Source organism: Cryptomeria japonica, chromosome 5, assembly GCF_030272615.1.
Source record: "Cryptomeria japonica chromosome 5, Sugi_1.0, whole genome shotgun sequence".
Lineage (NCBI taxonomy): Eukaryota > Viridiplantae > Streptophyta > Pinopsida > Cupressales > Cupressaceae > Cryptomeria > Cryptomeria japonica.
The window spans coordinates 253,517,498-253,535,557 of NC_081409.1; the positions used below are offsets into that span (position 1 = coordinate 253,517,498).

Here is an 18,060-nt window from a genome sequence, read left to right on the forward strand (position 1 = left end):
TGGTTTCCTGGAGGTGTCTGTCTGCTTGGGTAAATCTGTTGTCCTAGTTAACATTTACAGTTCTCTTTCTCCCTACCCTTCCTTTCTTTCCTCCCAATTTTATCCCCTTTTTTGAAATCTGCAATCCTGCTAAATCAGCTTCAAATTAACCAACATCACCTGAAAGAAAACCGTAAGAGGTCCCTGGGAATTCGTATATGGAATTGCCAATCAAACGTAAGCCCCCTTGTGTTTCCAGCAAAAACACATCAAGCCACTAAGAGATCCCGCAGTCAAGACCTGACAAAAGAAACCTTGAGGTTATCCCCATTGATCAAAACGTAGAAAATAGCATTAGGGATTCCCTTATTTCAAGAGAGGGTAGGATACTCAGTGAGTTTATTCTATTCTGCGTTGGCCGTATGGAATTTGCAGCGATGCGATTTCATCCACGTCAACAGTACCGCATCTCGTTTCATATCATATTTGGCTCCTGCTACTCCAAACAACCCTTCTTCTCTCTTGTATAGCCAACTTTGGTCTCTGATTAGACATGCAATTGTTGGATCAAGAGTACGAAAATAATGCTTTTCATTTTGGAATTTTCGACTGATTTTGACAATTCGCAAGATTTTGTTTTTTTACTACCCCTCCCTATTGCCAAATTTCAGGTCTTTTCACCAAAATGCGAGATTTCGTACTCCTCAAACAACTTCGAGCAAAATGGGTCAAATGTGCGATTTATGTTTTAATGAGTTTTGCAAAACATTTAAAATGGCCGAACTTTGCTTTCAAAAACCTCTGGTTGACGTATTTTCATTTCAATACGAAATTTCGGCAATGTCATGCAAAGTTTTTAATGAACTGCACGATTTCCACTGCTTTTGCGAGCTTCATGTTTTTTTTGGTTTTAGAGGCTGTTTTGTGGATTTTACTTGTTCTTTCGTTTTCGGCTTACATAGGCAAATTTCAGGAGTGGAATGATTTTCGGGCTACTAAGTGAATTTGTGAATTTAGATTTTTAGCTCACGACTTTTTAGTGTGGAATGAGTGATTTTATTCGCCCTAAGTTTCTCGGCCTCTGAAGGGTTAAAATGGCACGATTTTGACTTGAAACACTTTCGGCCTTGAAAGCTCTCTTTTTACGATCTTCATTTTGCTTCCCATTTTCAGGCTATAAGCCAATTTTGAAACTTGATCTCGTATTTCGGGCTATAAGGAGATTCTGCGTGAATTAGACTCCTTTCATGTTTTTCGGCTCAAGAGGTCCTTACGCGCGATTTTGAAGCTTTATTCATTTTCGGCAAGTTGAAGTTTGGGTTATGACTGATAAATGCGGGATTCAAGTTTAGACATCCTCCGTTTGCTATTTTCGGGCATCTCGAGTGCTTTGCAAACTCGGCCAATTAAGGTGTTCGTGAGCCCTGTCTTACATTTCGGCCTACTTAGCTGATTTGTGAGCTTTTGGTCTTTGTTCTGCATTTTCGGCTTATGAGGGGTTTTCGGCCTTAGAAGCCAATTTGGCTTAGAAGAATTTGACTCGGACTTTCTCAACTGCGAAGATTTCAGAGACGGGGGTCCCCTATTTGAAGAAAATGGAGCGAGGTGTGCAATACGCACAACACCCACAAACTGACTAAAATACTTCTCGAGAAAATCAAACACCGTGCATGAAGAAGAAGATCGGTTACACAACCGACACAAGAGGGAAGGACAACGGACATACTACACAATGGAAAAGAAACGGCTGCCAACGCAAAATAACTCCACATAAGCAAACGAAGCTTGCCAACAGCTGGAGACATGTGAAGATTCACATGAAGAAATTGAGGCTTGAACGAAGCACAAAAAAATCTCTCTGGAAGCTAAAAAACTTCAACACTACCTCTTAGCAAGAAAGAGATCTTCAATATGTCATCACATGACAAGTACACATAACTGCAACCAAAGAGATGTCAACAAAAATCTCATCATAGATTTTCTCAAATAAAATTGTTATCTCAGCATAACAATATTCACCATAGCTACTCCTAGAGGGTGAATCAGAAAAACAGAAAATAAAGTCATGGAGTCACACACATGACTTCCACCACGGCTACTCCCAGAGGGTGGATCCACCATAGCTACTCCCAGATGGTGGAACAAGGGATTTCACCTCGAACTTCTCTCTCAGAGAAGAACTCATTAACAAGGGATTTCACATCGAACTTCTCCCTTAGAGAGAAGAACTCATTAACAAGGGATTGCACCTCGAACTTCTCCCTCACAGAGAACTCATTAACAAGGGATTGCACCTCGAACTTCTCCCTCACAGAGAAGAACTCATTAACCAAAAGATGTGGCTTCCTCTAAAGCTGAAAGAATCAGGCTCCCTTTGAAGCTGAAAGTCAAGCTCCCTCTGAAGCTAAAGTGTCAAGTTCCCTTTGAATGGTAATTCCTCCTCTTCAAGAAAATGTCTACAGTCACCAACTCAATCTCATGGCAACCATCATCAAGGTCTTCCTTCCTTGAATGCAATCTCTCATCATCCTTATGCTCCCCAATCCATCATGAAAGCATTAAGAGAGATTACTAATAGTTCAAGACTATCTCAAAGAGAAATATTAATGCTAGAATCATACATGATTCACTATCCCAATGATATAGCATGAATTAATAACATGAAAAATTCATGAACATTATTCAACCACAAAGAAAATACTTATCTCTCTATAAGTTAATCTTCCACCAATGTTCTTTCCTAATCTTGCTCAACAATGGAATTTTCAACCATACTAAAGCATCTAGTGATGATGACTGAGTGGCCTTTGGCCCTCGTCATCACTCACTCTCTATCTTCAATTCAACGACAATCATATTTACATGCAAAGATCGCTCAGAGCACACCTTTAAAGAAAATCACTAAAAACCAATTCCTTCACCGAAGCTATTCTGATTTCAAAATCCTTGAAGAGCAAAGAATACACGAATAGAAGGAACACTCAGCTTCTTAAGCAACCGCCCAACAAATGATGAAATGTCTTCAGAAGATTGTAGCAACTGTTTTCATTTAGAAAGACTCAAATTGCATGCATAAGTTCTAACAAGTAGTTGATTGGACATCTGCAACCTATTGACTGAACTCCCTCAAAAGCATGGGATCTACCTTCAGGCGGTTAGGCAATATAGAAGGAACCTGGCTTGATACCATGTTAAAGTTTTAACTGGAGAAAGACAAGATTCAAAAATTTGAAACTCAGAAAACTCACTAGAGAAAGACAAGATTCAAAAATTTGAAACTCGGAAAACTCACAAGTACACGATATACAAAAATTATCCTGGGAAAACCCTCCACCTGAGGGTGAAAAACCCAACCACACCAAAATGAACCTTTTATTATGATCACAGATCTGATACAAAGATTATGTAAGCTTGGAACTAAACACGATTGTTATCATATAAAAATCCACAGTATAATCTGAGACTATTCAAGAGTGACTGAATCTACTACAAAACAAATAGCATATAAATTACGAGAAACTCCTCATATCAAAGACTGCAGATACAAAAGAACAAAATGTTCTCACTGAATAACTTCATGTCTTCAATCTAAAGACATTCGCAACACTCCAAGAAATACCACGGAAAAGACATAAAATGATGTAAGATCGCAGCATAATATGATCTCCAACAAAAGATCGAACATCACACGGAATGATAGAATAAGCACGAAAAGAATCAACATGTTTGCGTACCCCGCAAACTAACTAAAATACTTCCCGAGAAAATCAAACGCCGCGCATGAAGAAGATAGGTTACACAACCAACATAGGAGGGAAGGACAACGAACATACTCCACAACAGAAAAGAAACGGCTGCCAACGCAAAATAACTCCACATAAGCAAACGAAGCTTGCCAACGGCTGGAGACATGTGAAGATTCGCATGAAGAAATTGAGGCTTGAATGAAGCACGAAAAAATCTCTCTCAAAGCTAAAAAACTTCAACAATAAGCTGCAGTTATTAGTTTGGGTTTTGGTATTTGAATATCCATGATGAATCAAATTGTAATGCTGGTTAGTAGTACTAACAGCAATCTCTTTGAACTCTCTTAATCTCACTGCATAAGTGGAAGAGGCTGGTCGTGCCACCTAGTTGGACAGTGATTCTAGTAATTTTGTAGTCCATTCTTGCATTGTAAAGCTGATTAGTAGTACTAATAGCTATATATACTTGGATTGTTGCTCTTGTCCCACTGCATAAGTGGAAGAGGTTGGCTTGTCGCCTTCTTATCTATTGTAACACTGTCCTCTCACTGAATAAGCGGTTGAGTTGATTGTAATATCATTTTTAGTCCTCCCGTTGAATAAACGGTTGAGTTGATTGCTATTTCATTTCTAGTCCTCCCGCTGCATAAGCGGTCAAGTGATTGTTGTTCTTTCAGTTTTGTAATCTTCTAATTGGCTGGTTGCATCGCCATACTGCTGTAGAAGTTCTTACACCCGCTGGATAAGCGGAAGGGGCTGGCTTGCCGCCCAATATTTCCAGCAGTTATTTGAGCTAACGATCCCCTTGACACCGTATGCTCTCACCATCCCATACTAGGCTCTCAGTGATCAGAAAGTGAAAGGGTTACTTTCAGCATTTCCTTTATGCACAAGTTTGATTATTCTAACCATAACGAGTGAATCTTGTTGTGTTAAAATCAAAAAAAAATTAAGGGGCATATTATATTTATGTCATGATATTTTCTGGAAATTATTAAATTATATTAAAAAAAATTGGCATCTCCAAGTACCCCCCCGTCTCTTGGTAACTATGCATTTTTTAATGGTTTTTTTTCAAATCTGATTTATTCAATAAATCTTATACTCTTAGCTTTCTGAATTTTTCCCCAGATTAATTTTGCTGCTATGAGATTCTCAACAACAATTGCCTATTGATTTAAAGCATCATTCCTTTCTATAGTTTCAATCCACATACTTTTGGTTTGTAGAGATAGCTTTTAGACCTCTTAGGTTAATAGCAATTCAAAGGTTTACATTCAAGCAACGAACAAAATTGAATAGAAAAAATGTCAAAACAAAATCTCAATGGTAAAACTTGTTTTTATGCATTAAATCTTGTGAAAAAAAGGCACACTTTGCTATAATTTTTTGGCTAGTTTGAAGTATAAACCTTGCTTGAAATGTGAATCAAACTTGAAAGACAATTTTTCATAATTCCATCCAAAACACTGCATCAAGGAGGCAAATTTTGTTGCAAATAAAGAACTTGAAAGTTTGTGATATTACCTTCGCAAAACCAATATCTGCATCACTGTGATCATCAATTCTCCCAGCTGCATCTCCAACATAAAAAGACCTGAAAAAAATTAATTTTAAGCTTTCAGACTACAACATGCCATGAGAATAACTAATACTTCAGAAAATAAAATATAAAACTTCTCAAAACTAAGTATGTTATCATCTTTATTGCAGATGATCAAGTCTTGTAGCAGTTGAAAAGGTCAAATTTATACCATGTTCAATAATCAAGAGCAGACAGTTCTTGTGCAACAACAAAAGACAATGATCAAACAATCAAAGGACATAAAAAATGAATCTACTCAATGACCGTAAACTTGTTAATACCACCATTGTTGCACTAATGACAACATATATCTTCCACCATATGGGTTTTCCCTCAAAGCCTTTTGTGGTAAACTATTGTATTCCATTGAAAGGAATCTCCAATAGACAGTACCCCAGGGAATTCATCCCCTATGGAACAGTGACAGAGGTCAACAATGATGCAAGTGACAGTTTGGGAATTTGTTTTAGAATAAAACCAAATAACTATTGTCAGAGCTGTGACTCCACCATTCAACAAAACTTGAGATCGTTTATGGCCTCAAAAATCTGAACACATGTATCATATAACTTAAGGATGCAAAGCTTCATTCAACAGAATTTGGCCCTGAGAATTGCTCCAAAAGGTCCAGTTACGTGCCTTAGTTACTTATATTATTCAAAGGTCTGGGCACTAACAAGTTAATGGAGTGAGATGAAAAATTAATGATGAGGTGAGAACGCATTAATTTTCTAAAATATGAAGAGATGAATGATGAGCTAAGAGAGAGTATATGCATTAGGTATCTTGTTAAAATGCTCCTTATGTAACTTTCCTTCTTGCTAAAGCCAACATTAGAATTTTCAGTTATTCAGGTCACAAATCCCCCAAATTTAAGGCATAAATGTTGCAGGTGAAGAAGGGAAGAGGTTGTTCTACATGATTGTTATGCGACAAAGTAGAACACAAAAATATTCTATTAGATTCAATCTACAATTACATTGGTGAACACCTTATATAGAGTTTGTATGAATGAATGAAGGAATTTTAATGACGTCCACGAGACCCAACGGTCTAAGGGACCAAGATGAAACATGCTAGCCTGTTTTCAAATTCTTTTCTATGTTGGCTCTCTTGCTGTGGATCTTTATTAGGAAACTCGCTGTTTTGTGAATTCTTGTCTCTTCAAAAAGCTCATTCAAGCTATCCACCTTTAATTCATTAACAAACTGATTGCGGATATCGTCATATGCTGCACATTCTTTGATGAAATGCCATTCTGTCTCCACTGCCCTCTTACTGCAGAAAAAGTACGTCCTTTCTTCCCAGTCCTCTTTGGGGACCTTCCATCTACCAGTTTCACATCTCAAATGATGAGACCCCATCCTTAACTGTCTAATTAGAATTTTGGCCTTTCTGTTGATCGCGGATCTCAAATACACTTTTTCATTGTGTTCCCAGGTGGGGTTAAACTCTTTGATAGAGTATACTTTTTTCCTGCCTAGATGATTTGTCCACATAACATTCCTAAATTTTTCTACCACCCACTTTTTAATCTCTTCTTTAGTGTTAGGACAGTCATGATGATTTATGTTCCACTTGCTCAACTACTTACTATTTTGATTTTTTCAGTTCTTTTTCCTACGATTTAGCTCCCCCTCTTCCACGATCATGTAGTGAAGATAAAAACAATGCATGACAAATAATCTAAAAAATAATAAACTAATCTAAATTAAGTGACTAAAGTAACTTTATTACAAATCTATGTCTTAATTATCTCTAATACCCCCTATTAAGACTTACTACACTAAAACAAACCAAACTAACACAAGCAAACTAAAAACACTCGGAACCATGAATTTTTCAAAAGCTTTTCTTTTAAAACAGTTCTTCAACCAAGTAGACCTCTATCAAGCTACCTCGAAACCTTCATAAAGGTGTAGTTCCCAAGCTAAATCCTCAAGTTCCCAAATTATCACATTTGGAACTCCTGAATCACGGATCCCAAACCATTGGACAATAATCCATGTTGAGCTACACTCATAGAACTCCATAAAGGTGTCTCATAACCCTCGTAAGGGTATGACTCCCACGATCCACAAACTCCCAATCTAACTAGGAAACCATCCATACTAAGCTTTACCTATACTAGATTCCTTGCTATCTTCAAAGAACTAAACTTCTTTAAAATGCATAAAAAGAAACTTCTTCACCATTGTCAATATCCAAAGGAACTTCAACAATCGAAACATTAGCTTCCTTGCTCTTTCCTTTGAGAACATCATTTGTTTGATTTGTGTGATTCTAAGCTATTGACTCACTTTCATGCAATAGTAGTATTTTGTCCTCCTTTTGTCCTTATCAAATCATCTTTGATTTGAGTATAATGCTACGTCAATTTGAGGATTATCTTCTATATTTCCTACAATGGTCCTCTTTTCTCAACTAGGAGAGAAAATTGTGATTTCATATAAATATTTGATTGCATCTGCTTGCGATTTTCAATTTGCAAACCTTTTCATGTGACTTGCTCTAGTACCATGTTATGAAATGATATAAAACACAAAATATCCTATTAGAATTTAAATTCAATCTACAATTACATTGATAAACACCTCCTTATATAGAGTTTGGAGTGATTAAAAACAATGCATGATAAATAATCTAAAAATAATAAACTAATCTAAATTAAGTCACTCAAGTGACTTTATTACAAAAGTAAGTCTTAATAATTCCTAATTTTGATAGTGAAATGCTTTAGGATTGATGCATGTCTCAAATGCCATAAAATACAAGACCGATTCCAGCATGTCCAAAATCCAAGGAAAATAGAGAGTTTCAATGGTAACAACTAATTTCACCAACTATAGGAATGTTATATGTCATCTGAATGTTATCAACACATGCTATGACTAAATACAGCTTTGTTTATGTTGAAACTTAGTAGCTTCGGTAAGATAAATGATTGAATGAGAGACTTCATTTATCTCTCATTCAATCATCTACCTTATCGATATAACTACAATATAAATATAGACCTCATGATTAAATAAATGAACTTGTTATAATCATCATATATGCATAATTGATAATATTACTCATGTTGTGATCAGACCAGACTTCTAACTATCATAGCTATCATATGATAACTATAATAGTTATCATCCTAATCGCATGTTAATACCGATCATTTATCTGATGATTATATTTGACTTATCCCAATCATTTATTGGATGACTATATTACTTGACGTGCCCCGATTATTAATGGTTATCGGTATAAACATGTTAATATGGTAAATGACGTGACCGATAGTTATCGGTATAACACACGATAAAGGATGAATGACATGACCGATAGTTATCGGTATAACACATGTTAATGTGGTAATATTAACTGAAGCGGTGCCTATGCAACGATCAAGACATGTCTTGATCGGGCATGTCAAAAGACATGACCGATCAAGGCATGCCTTGATCGGTGAGCATAGACTATAAGTATATGTCAATGAAGTGTTGTAGAAGCATCGAAATAATTAATGTTATCTTCAGCAACCTGTGACATAAGAAACAGAAAATATCAGTAAAGAATATTAATAATATATATAACTTCAGACTTGAACATAAATTTGAATATCATTTACATGGTATCAGAGCCACGTTGATCAAACCTGAGGCATTCAAATTTGAGAAGTTCAAACCAAAGATATAAACATCATATTTCCCATGGCTAATGCTATCAAATTTGAGGACAAACTTGAAGGAGGCAACAATTTCTCAGCATGGAAGTTCAGAATTAAAATGATTCTAAAAGAAAACAAGGTTGAATCATTTGTTAAAATTGAATCTAAAGAACCAGAGGATGAACCTGACAAATCAACATGGATCGAGGGAAATGAAAAGGCTATGAAGATCATAGTCGATGGACGAAGAAATCACATCATGCCAATAATAACAAAGCATGAAACTGCCTATCATATATTCAAAGCACTCGAAAGTGCATTTGAGATAAATAATGCAAGTAGAACCCTAGCTCTTAAAAGGGAAATAAATCATATAAATAAGAACAAAGGGGAGTCAATCAATCCATACTTTATGCGGATATCAGCCCTAAGGGATGAACTGGCAACACTTGGATATGAGATCCAGAGCAAAGAGCTAACGCTCATTGCTCTAGATGGGTTGCCTAGTACATGGGAGACATTCGTCCAAGGCATCGGTGCAAGAGCTAAATATCCGAAATTTGATAGGCTAAGAGCAGATTGTCTTCAAGAGGAGTCAAGGCTAAATTAGAAGGGGATCAAACAAAAGAACATAGATGAAGATCTCCATGTTTTAAATACCAACTCCAACAAGAAAAACAAGAAGAAACATTTCAAGAAGAGAAAGAACCGACATGAAAAAAAGTCATCTAAAAGAGACAACTCTCACATTCAGTGCTTTAGGTGTGATCAGTATGGACACTATGCAGCAAGATGTCCAGATAGAATCAAACAACAAGCTACATTTGCAAAAGTTAAAATGGAAGAATCTGACTCCGAGAAGCATGTATTCTACTCTGCTCTCTCCAGTCAAGTATCCAATAAATCTAACACCTGGATCATTGACAGTGGGTCTTCAAGACACATCACTGGGTATAGAGAATTATTGGATTCCATGGTAGAAGAAACCAATGAGGAAGTAACCATTGGTGATGACTCTGCACATCCAGTAAAAGGTGTCGGTACCTGCACCATTAAGATGAAGACAGGCATGTCTCTTCAACTCACTGGAGTCCTATTTGTTCCTAGCATCAAGAGGAACTTAATCTCCATATCTGCATTTGAAGATGATGGGTACAGAATAACATTTATGAATGGTAAAGTTCTAGTATGACCACAAAACTCTTCCATCAAGAAGGCTACAACCCTAGGACATAGAAAAGGCTATTTATACAAGACCTAGAAAAGGATCCTATTCCTGAAGTTCAGAGAGAGTATTTAGAAGAGAATGAGAATGAAGTTCAGATTCCACACCAATAAAACCCTAAGAAAAGACCATTATGGGTTCACAAAACAGTGGAAGATGCAAGGAACTTCGTAGCTCCTTCAGGGACCTTTACAGAAAGTAAGAGGCCCCAAAGATTCACTAGCTATGTAGCCTTAATGAATGATCTCTCCAAATCAGAACCTTCTAATGTATCAGAAGCACTTAAACATCAAGTATGGAAAGATGCCATGTCAGAGGAATATCAATCCATCTTAAACAATGACGTTTGGGAAATTGTTCCTAGACCAAAAGGAAAATTTGTTGTTTCATCCAAGTGGCTATTCAAATTAAAACATGTTGCAGATGGTAGCATAGAGAAACATAAAACCAGATTTCTAGCCAGAGGGTTCTCACAGAAAGAGGGAATAGACTATGATGAGACTTTCGCTCCAATTGCTAGATACACCTCACTCAGAGCAGTACTAGCCATTGCAGCAGCCAAAGGATGGAAAGTCCATCAGATGGATGTAAAGACTGGTTTCCTGAATGGGAAAATTGAGGAAGTCTACTTTGAGCAGTCAGAAGGGTTTGAGATCCACAATGCAGAATCACGTGTGCAGATTAAAGAAAGCCCTATATAGACTGAAACAAGCCCCCAGGGCCTAGTATGAAAGAATTGACAGCTACCTCATGGGATTGGGATTCTCAAAGAATGATGCAGATCCAAATCTATACTTCAAACGAATCAAAGATGATATGTTGATATTGATCTTGTATGTTGATGATCTTTTGATTCCAAGAGAAGATCACCTTATTGATCAATGTAAGAAAGACCTTGAGAAGGAGTTTGATATGAAGGATTTAGGCCTTCTACATTACTTCCTTGGATTGGAAGTTTGGCAAAACTCTAACAATATTGTGCTTAATCAAGGGAAGTACACCTTAGACATATTGAAGAGATTTGGCATGATGAACTGCAGACCGATAACTTCTCCCATGGAAACTAATCCTCACAAACTGAAGGAGGCAGCAACAGATTCCCCATTGGTAGATCCTACGCTCTACAGACAGATGATTGGATCATTAATGTATCTAGTCAATACTAGACCTGATATCTATTATCCAGTAAATGCCTTGAGTCAATTCATGTGTGAACCTAAGGAGATTCATCTTATGGCAATAAAACATATAATGAGATACCTTCAAGGCACTCTCAACTATGGACTAAAGTATGAGAATATTGATTTGAATCTTCATGGGTTCACTGATTCAGATTGGGCTGGAAGTGTGACTGACAGGAAAAGCACCTCAGGGTGCTGCTTCAGCTTGGGTTCAGCCATGATATCTTGGATTAGCAGGAAACAGTCTTCAGTAGCTCAAAGCTCTACAGAGGCTGAATATATCGCAACTTCCATGGCTGCATGAGAAGTTGTATGGCTACGGAAGTTACTTGTAGGATTATTCAGAGAACCAATGAAGCCTACTATAATTCATTGTGACAATCAGAGTTGTATAAAACTCTCCGTGAACCCTGTATTTCATGATAGATCCAAACACATTGAGTTATCACTATGTGGGAGATATGGTGTATAGGAATGTGATTCAGTTACAGTATATCAGTACAGGAGACCAGACAGCAGACATACTGACCAAACCTCTAGCTAGAGTAAAAGTTGAACACTTCAGAAAAGGTCCTGGTATGATTGAGTTATAATCAGTTTTTGTAATCTGTATTAATATATGAGATGTTTAATGTGTAAACTTCTTTTGTCGTGTTATGACTTTATGGGCTCCACCCCCTGTGTACAATTCTAAAAGGTGACGATCTTTTAGACTATGAAGACTTGTATTAAACATTATGAGGTGACAATCTTGTAATGTTGATATCATGCTGACTTGATATCTATTGGTTGAAAATTTTGTACACTTGGGGAAATATACAAAATTGTGCTTTCAACCACAGCACACGAGTAAAAACTCTCCTAATTAAGGGAAGGCTCCCCCTATCTAACTAAAACTGAAATAAAAACAAGATGGGACAACAGTCTTCCTTCTTTCTTCAAGAAAGACAATATACTTTTCTCTTCACAGAAAAGGATAGCGATTGAATATGAATAGTAGTAACCACTTTCAAGTAAAATGAGAGAAAGGAAATGAAGTTTCCTAAAAGCGCAAAGACTTCCGTCACTTGCTTCGAGACGGGATAGCAATATCAAGCTCAAAGACTTGACTATTAGAAGTCCTATCTATCCTTTGCTATACTAAATTTTACAACGAATAAAAGACAACAGCTCAAAGACTGGAATAATTTATTCTTTCAACACAAAGACAAGAACTAATGCAAGCTCAAAGACTTGCTGCTATTTCTCATCAAACAATAATTTTTCCCTCAAGAATAGACACAAGCTCAAAGACTTGCTGCTCCTTCTAGAGATTTCCTATTTTAATTAATCTTCTCTACTTGCAGCTCAAAGACTTCAAATCAGATTGGACTAAGCTCCTTTAGAAACACTTTGCATAGAAGAAATAAAAAGAGTCAAACTCAAACTTGTAACTCAAAGACTCAAAACTTGAGTAATCCTTCTTTATTATTCTTCAAAACCTTCAATTCACATACATAAGCTCAAAGACTTCTTGCTGTAAATTTAGCAGAGTTTTTGCTTGCTTTCCCAAAAGATAAAGATTACAAAGGACCCTCTCTTCTAGTTATAGGAGAGGAGCCTTGAGAAAAAGGTGGGAGGATCCTAACTAACTTGAGAAATTCCCTCAACCACCAAGACCTATTCAACAACTAATTATGACTTCATTAACTAACTAAGACTTATTCCAACTACAGTCCTAATCGGACACAACTTGTAGTTGCCTTACAAGTAATTACAAAAGTGCAAGTAAGGAGTTAACTTGAAATTACAAAAATGCAAGTGATGACAACTTGCAATTACAAAAACGTTTTTACAAGTAAACTTGCCGAAAGGGAAACTACAATTATGAAATTACAATTTTAAAATTTTACAACAAGTGTTAAAAACACTTAAGTTGCACCTCTTGAAGATATCAACAATTCGGACTTCTGAATAACTTTCTCCAAATCATCAGGATCTGGTTCATGAGTGTTCATAGCCACCACCCTAGTCTTTATGATAACATCATGGCATTGGCATAGCATGGAGTTGCCCTTTTCCAATGCGGACCGGATTTCCTGCAACTCAATTTGATACTTAATCAATATTTGAATGGAAGCGACTGAGAATTGCTCACTTCTCCATTCATCATGAATCTTGAGTTGCAGATCTGCAAGAACTTCTTCCTCGGGTAGCAACTCATCATTCTAATTTAAAATGTCGCAGGATGCCTTTTTACAACGGGAGGTAACATCTTGAAAGACTGCTTCACGCAACTTTAAGGTCTCATCAATTTCTTCAATGAGTGACTTGAGAACAAGAGATTTGTTCTCCAGAAGTTCCTCGTATTCAATGTACATGACTCTGGAAAGAATTACGTCATGCACCTGAAGAACGCCCAACTGATGTTGAGGCATCTTTCGCCAAGAAACTAAATTTCTCTCAACCTTCTCCAAATTTAGTTTGAAAGCACCCAAGATTTGATTCAACTTATCTTCAATGATTTCCAATTTAACTATTGTTTCAAATACCTGTCTTATGACTTGTGAACATAAGTCATGCAATTGATCAACCCAGGTGTCTAAGGCTTGAACCTTTTGGGCGGCTCTCTCGATACCTTGGATTGGTTCACCGGCCTTGGAAGAAACAGTTACTTGGCCTTCTCCATTTGAAGGTAGAGTAATAATTTGGATGGCTGCCATGAGTCTTTGATTCTCTACTTCCAATTGATCTTTCTTGGTCAAAACCTCATCATACCGTTGTACCAATGTAGCCACTGTTTGTTGAGCATCATGTTTGACAACCTCATGAGTTTGCTTACCTAGTTGCACTTTGGTGATCCGATAATCAGCTGCTTGCATTTCTTCAACTGGTTTATCTGATATTGGTTCAGCGATTTCTGCCACTCTCATCCGATTTTCATCAACGATCACCCTCAAAACTGTCTTTGCCCTCTTAATAGCTTTAGGTTTTGATTGTTTCAACTGTTGGTAGTCAAAGGCATCAGGTGACATCACCAGCTTCTTCCTCTTTGTAGTGAAGGAACTCAGCCATGGAGGTAAAGCCATTAACTCTAATTCTGGGATAGAGGGAGAAGCAGTTTTTGTTTGAACAACTGTGGTGATCTTGGGAGAAGTGCCCGTCTGAATAGCCACCATAGTCTGCTGAGTGATGACAGGATGTGATGAAGATGTCATGAACTCATCAAAACAGGTCATAGAAGTATCAATATCAGACAAAAGTACATATGAAGGATCATCTGAAAAGATATTCAACAAATTTTCTTGAGAACGACCTTGAGATGGTTCTGCTGCTAAAAGTGGAAGAACATTCTACGGAGATTCTGAAACTGAAGGGGCAGATTGAGAGCTCACATCTATCACAGGAGGAAACATGGGTACCTCAATAGGAAGTGAAGAAAGAGAATTATGTGGGGACTCTGTAGAAAGCGACTGAGGAGCATTATCAAATTGAGTTTCTTCCTCTAAAGCTTCAGGATCAATCACATGAATTTCCAACTGTGGCTTCTCCTTGCCTTGAACTGTTATTTCTTGAGGAGGAAGCACCATTGCACGGCTGACTCGCAATTTGATCCTCGTACTAGAAGAGGATGCACCTTCTTTATTGTCTAGTTGAATTTCAGACTTCCGCCCAAGAGGACCTGTAGAATCATCTTCTTTCCCAGCCTTAATCTTAATGAGCTTGACACCATTGTTCTTAAGCCAGATATTGGTATTGGCAAGAACTGACTGAAATCTATCCAAGATAGAAGTGCCTTCCTTATGGGACCAGTGGATAGAAGGAAGTGGAGCCTCATCAACATTCTGATTGACAAACTCAGGATCAAGAATGTTGCCATCATCAATCATCCCTTGTGGCACGTTCACAAGGTTTAGATCCACAATCTGTTCTGCAGTGAGTCGGCAGTAATCCATCTTGCGAATCTCCTTTTCGGTGTAGAGATCAACCCAGATATCTTCTATCCGATGTACATGGATGAAGGTCTTCTTGATCTTCTCCTTCATGCCTCGGTAATCGAAATCAGCTCTAGGTTTGAATCTTTTGAGTCTAATTTCCTGCAACTCGGTCTCCATAGCCCTGGCCTTGATTGAAGTCATTAGAGAATATTGACCAGTCTTCAATGGGTTGTTCGAAGAAATACCCATGCCAACCTTGTGCTTAACTGACTAATGTGTCTGCACAGCCATGATCTGCCTTCCCAATTCCATGAGAATAATCTTATCGGTTGGGTATCGTGAGAGCATGTAAGGCTTCCCGCCATAGCATCCAACTCTCATGTAGGTAAAAGTTGGAAACTGGAGAAACAAACAACCATATTCTTTCACCCTTTCCCATGCTTCATCTGAGACTCTTTTGTTCTTCAGGTTCTTGTCAAATTGACACAGGTAATGACCAAAGAAAGCGTCCTGAACCCTTCTGAAATGAGACCTACTTGATCTTAGAAGCAACTGATCATAGTATTCCCAAACCAATACAAGCATGAGGTCGCCGTTGGTGGAAAGACCTGGAAAATGTCTAAGTGATGCAGCAATATACACGAGATATGAATTCATGTAGAAGGTGAAAGTAGTAGAGACGATTGCAAGTTGTTCACACAAAGCATCACTGATGATCTCACCCCAACAGATGTACTGAGACTGCCTTATTAACATAATAAACTGGTACATCCAAGGTTCAAAAACATTGGAATGTTCCAATCCCATCATACGACTGAGAAGATTAATAGTATCACTGATCTCATTCTTGAAATCAGATCAATATAACTTTGTCCATCTGGTAAGCGCAATGCGAGGTTCATGAATCCATTTGTTGATATGACGCTTACAGTCTTTCTCCCTTTTGGCAAAGTATTCAGCTGCACTTTTCTTGGAGATCTGTATATAAATGGTTTCAGAAGGTATTTTGACAACCCTCTCTATAGCTTCTGCATCCAGGCGAATGATCACTTCTCCATCATCATTTTTAATAACTCGTGTCTCTTTATCAAAATGATGGGCACATGCTAGAATAAATTCCGGTTCTGGTGCAGCAACTGGAAAAGATGCAGCATGATGGATATGGCTGTCCAACAACCGTTGCATATCCCCCTCCTTTGGATCTTCAATCCTTTGTATGAATTCGGACATGTCAACATGCCCTATCTCAGTATCCTTGATATGATCAAGGGAGGAGGAAACCTGTGACTGCGGAACTTCATTTTGGTATTTGTCATACCTGTATTTCATCTTTTTTGGAGTGGGAGATGATGGTACATCTGTCATCTGAAAACAATTGGGAATGCTGCAATGTAGATCCAAGAGTATCAAGGCAATATCAAAGTCAATATCTTTAAACATTTTTACTCCTCCAAATGGGAAAGTTCAACTTTCATACTTTGGCTTTGTGAGAGGAAATATAAGAGGTGGAAAGATAAGCTTTTGACTTATTTCGGGTTTTGAAACATGTTTTGCAAGTACACAAGAAGGAAGTACAAACGTGTAATCGGGTTTCCAAATTCCGAATACAATTATACTTGCAAAACACGAAGCATGAATAAATGGAAGGAGAATGAATTTTTAGTTTGGAAGTTGGGAAGAACACATTTGCAATTGGTTTTCTAAATCCAAATGCAAACTTATTTACAAACTGAAAATCGAAGGAATGGATGAAAAAATGGTATTTAGGCAAGTAGGAAATGGCGAGGATGATAAGTACAAATGAGGAAATTGGAAACGGATAGGTAAAAATGAATTTCAAGAAGATCACTTGGAACTTTGTCATGCCAAAATGGGAAGAACTTTCAACTTGCAATCCGGATTTCAAAACCTGAAATTGGGAAGAACTTGATTTTTTCGTCATTGAAACTTGATTTTTGGACTAAAGAAGGTTAAGTCTTTGTCCAAAAAGGGAAGAACACATCTTGAGGTAGAACTTTTCACACTTGCAAATTTCTTTGCAAATTGGGAAGATTGCAAATTAGGAAGAACACATCTTTCTTATTTTGAAACTTGATTTTTTTGGACCAAAGAAGGTTAAGTCTTTGTTCAAAAAGGGGAAGAACACAAATTTTCGTCTTACTTGCAATCGGGTTTCTAAAACCCGAATGCAAGTAAGAAGGAGAATTACAAAAGGGAAGAACAACTTTACTTTACAAATTTCTTTGTAAAATGGGGAATTTCCTCTCATAAACCCGTTATGAACATGAACAAAACTAAAACTAAACAAGAAAATGCAAGGAAAGAAATAAGAAAGAAATACAAAAATAAAAATTACCTTGCAAGGTTGAGAAGAAATCCAAACTTGGAGAATCAACCCAACATGGAAGATGAAGCCCTTTAAATAGAATTTAAACAATGGAAAAAACTTAGCCACGCATTGTGACAAAAGCAAAACCGATTTGCTATAAAAATGCTAATGAAATGGTTCAAAACTGATCTCATTCATCATTAAATACAAGACAAAGAAAAAACGATTTAGGATTGAAAGCATACCTCATAGGCGAAGAATGTTGCATTTTTAGCAAAAAACGTGACTGTTTTTAGGGCCTTTTTTGCAAATCCGAAACCATAAATGCGCATAAAACAATTTAATAAATGCTTAGAATCCAACACATTCAAGGTTGAGAGAAAAACGCCTTAGGAGTAGATGGATTCAAACCCCCAAACCATTGCAATTCGCATAAA

The 18,060-nt window shown here is 37.2% G+C and overlaps 1 protein-coding gene across 2 annotated transcripts in view; it reads right to left on the reverse strand.

The window, feature by feature from the left end:
• LOC131027770 (polynucleotide 3'-phosphatase ZDP) overlaps positions 1 to 18,060 on the reverse strand; it is a 158,151-nt gene that overhangs the window by 21,582 nt on the left and 118,509 nt on the right. For both annotated transcript variants that reach the window (XM_057957853.2, XM_057957854.2), the window contains exon 10: positions 5,253 to 5,322. In XM_057957853.2, the coding sequence (XP_057813836.2) occupies positions 5,253 to 5,322 (70 nt within the window). The remainder of the gene's footprint in view (positions 1 to 5,252; positions 5,323 to 18,060) is intronic.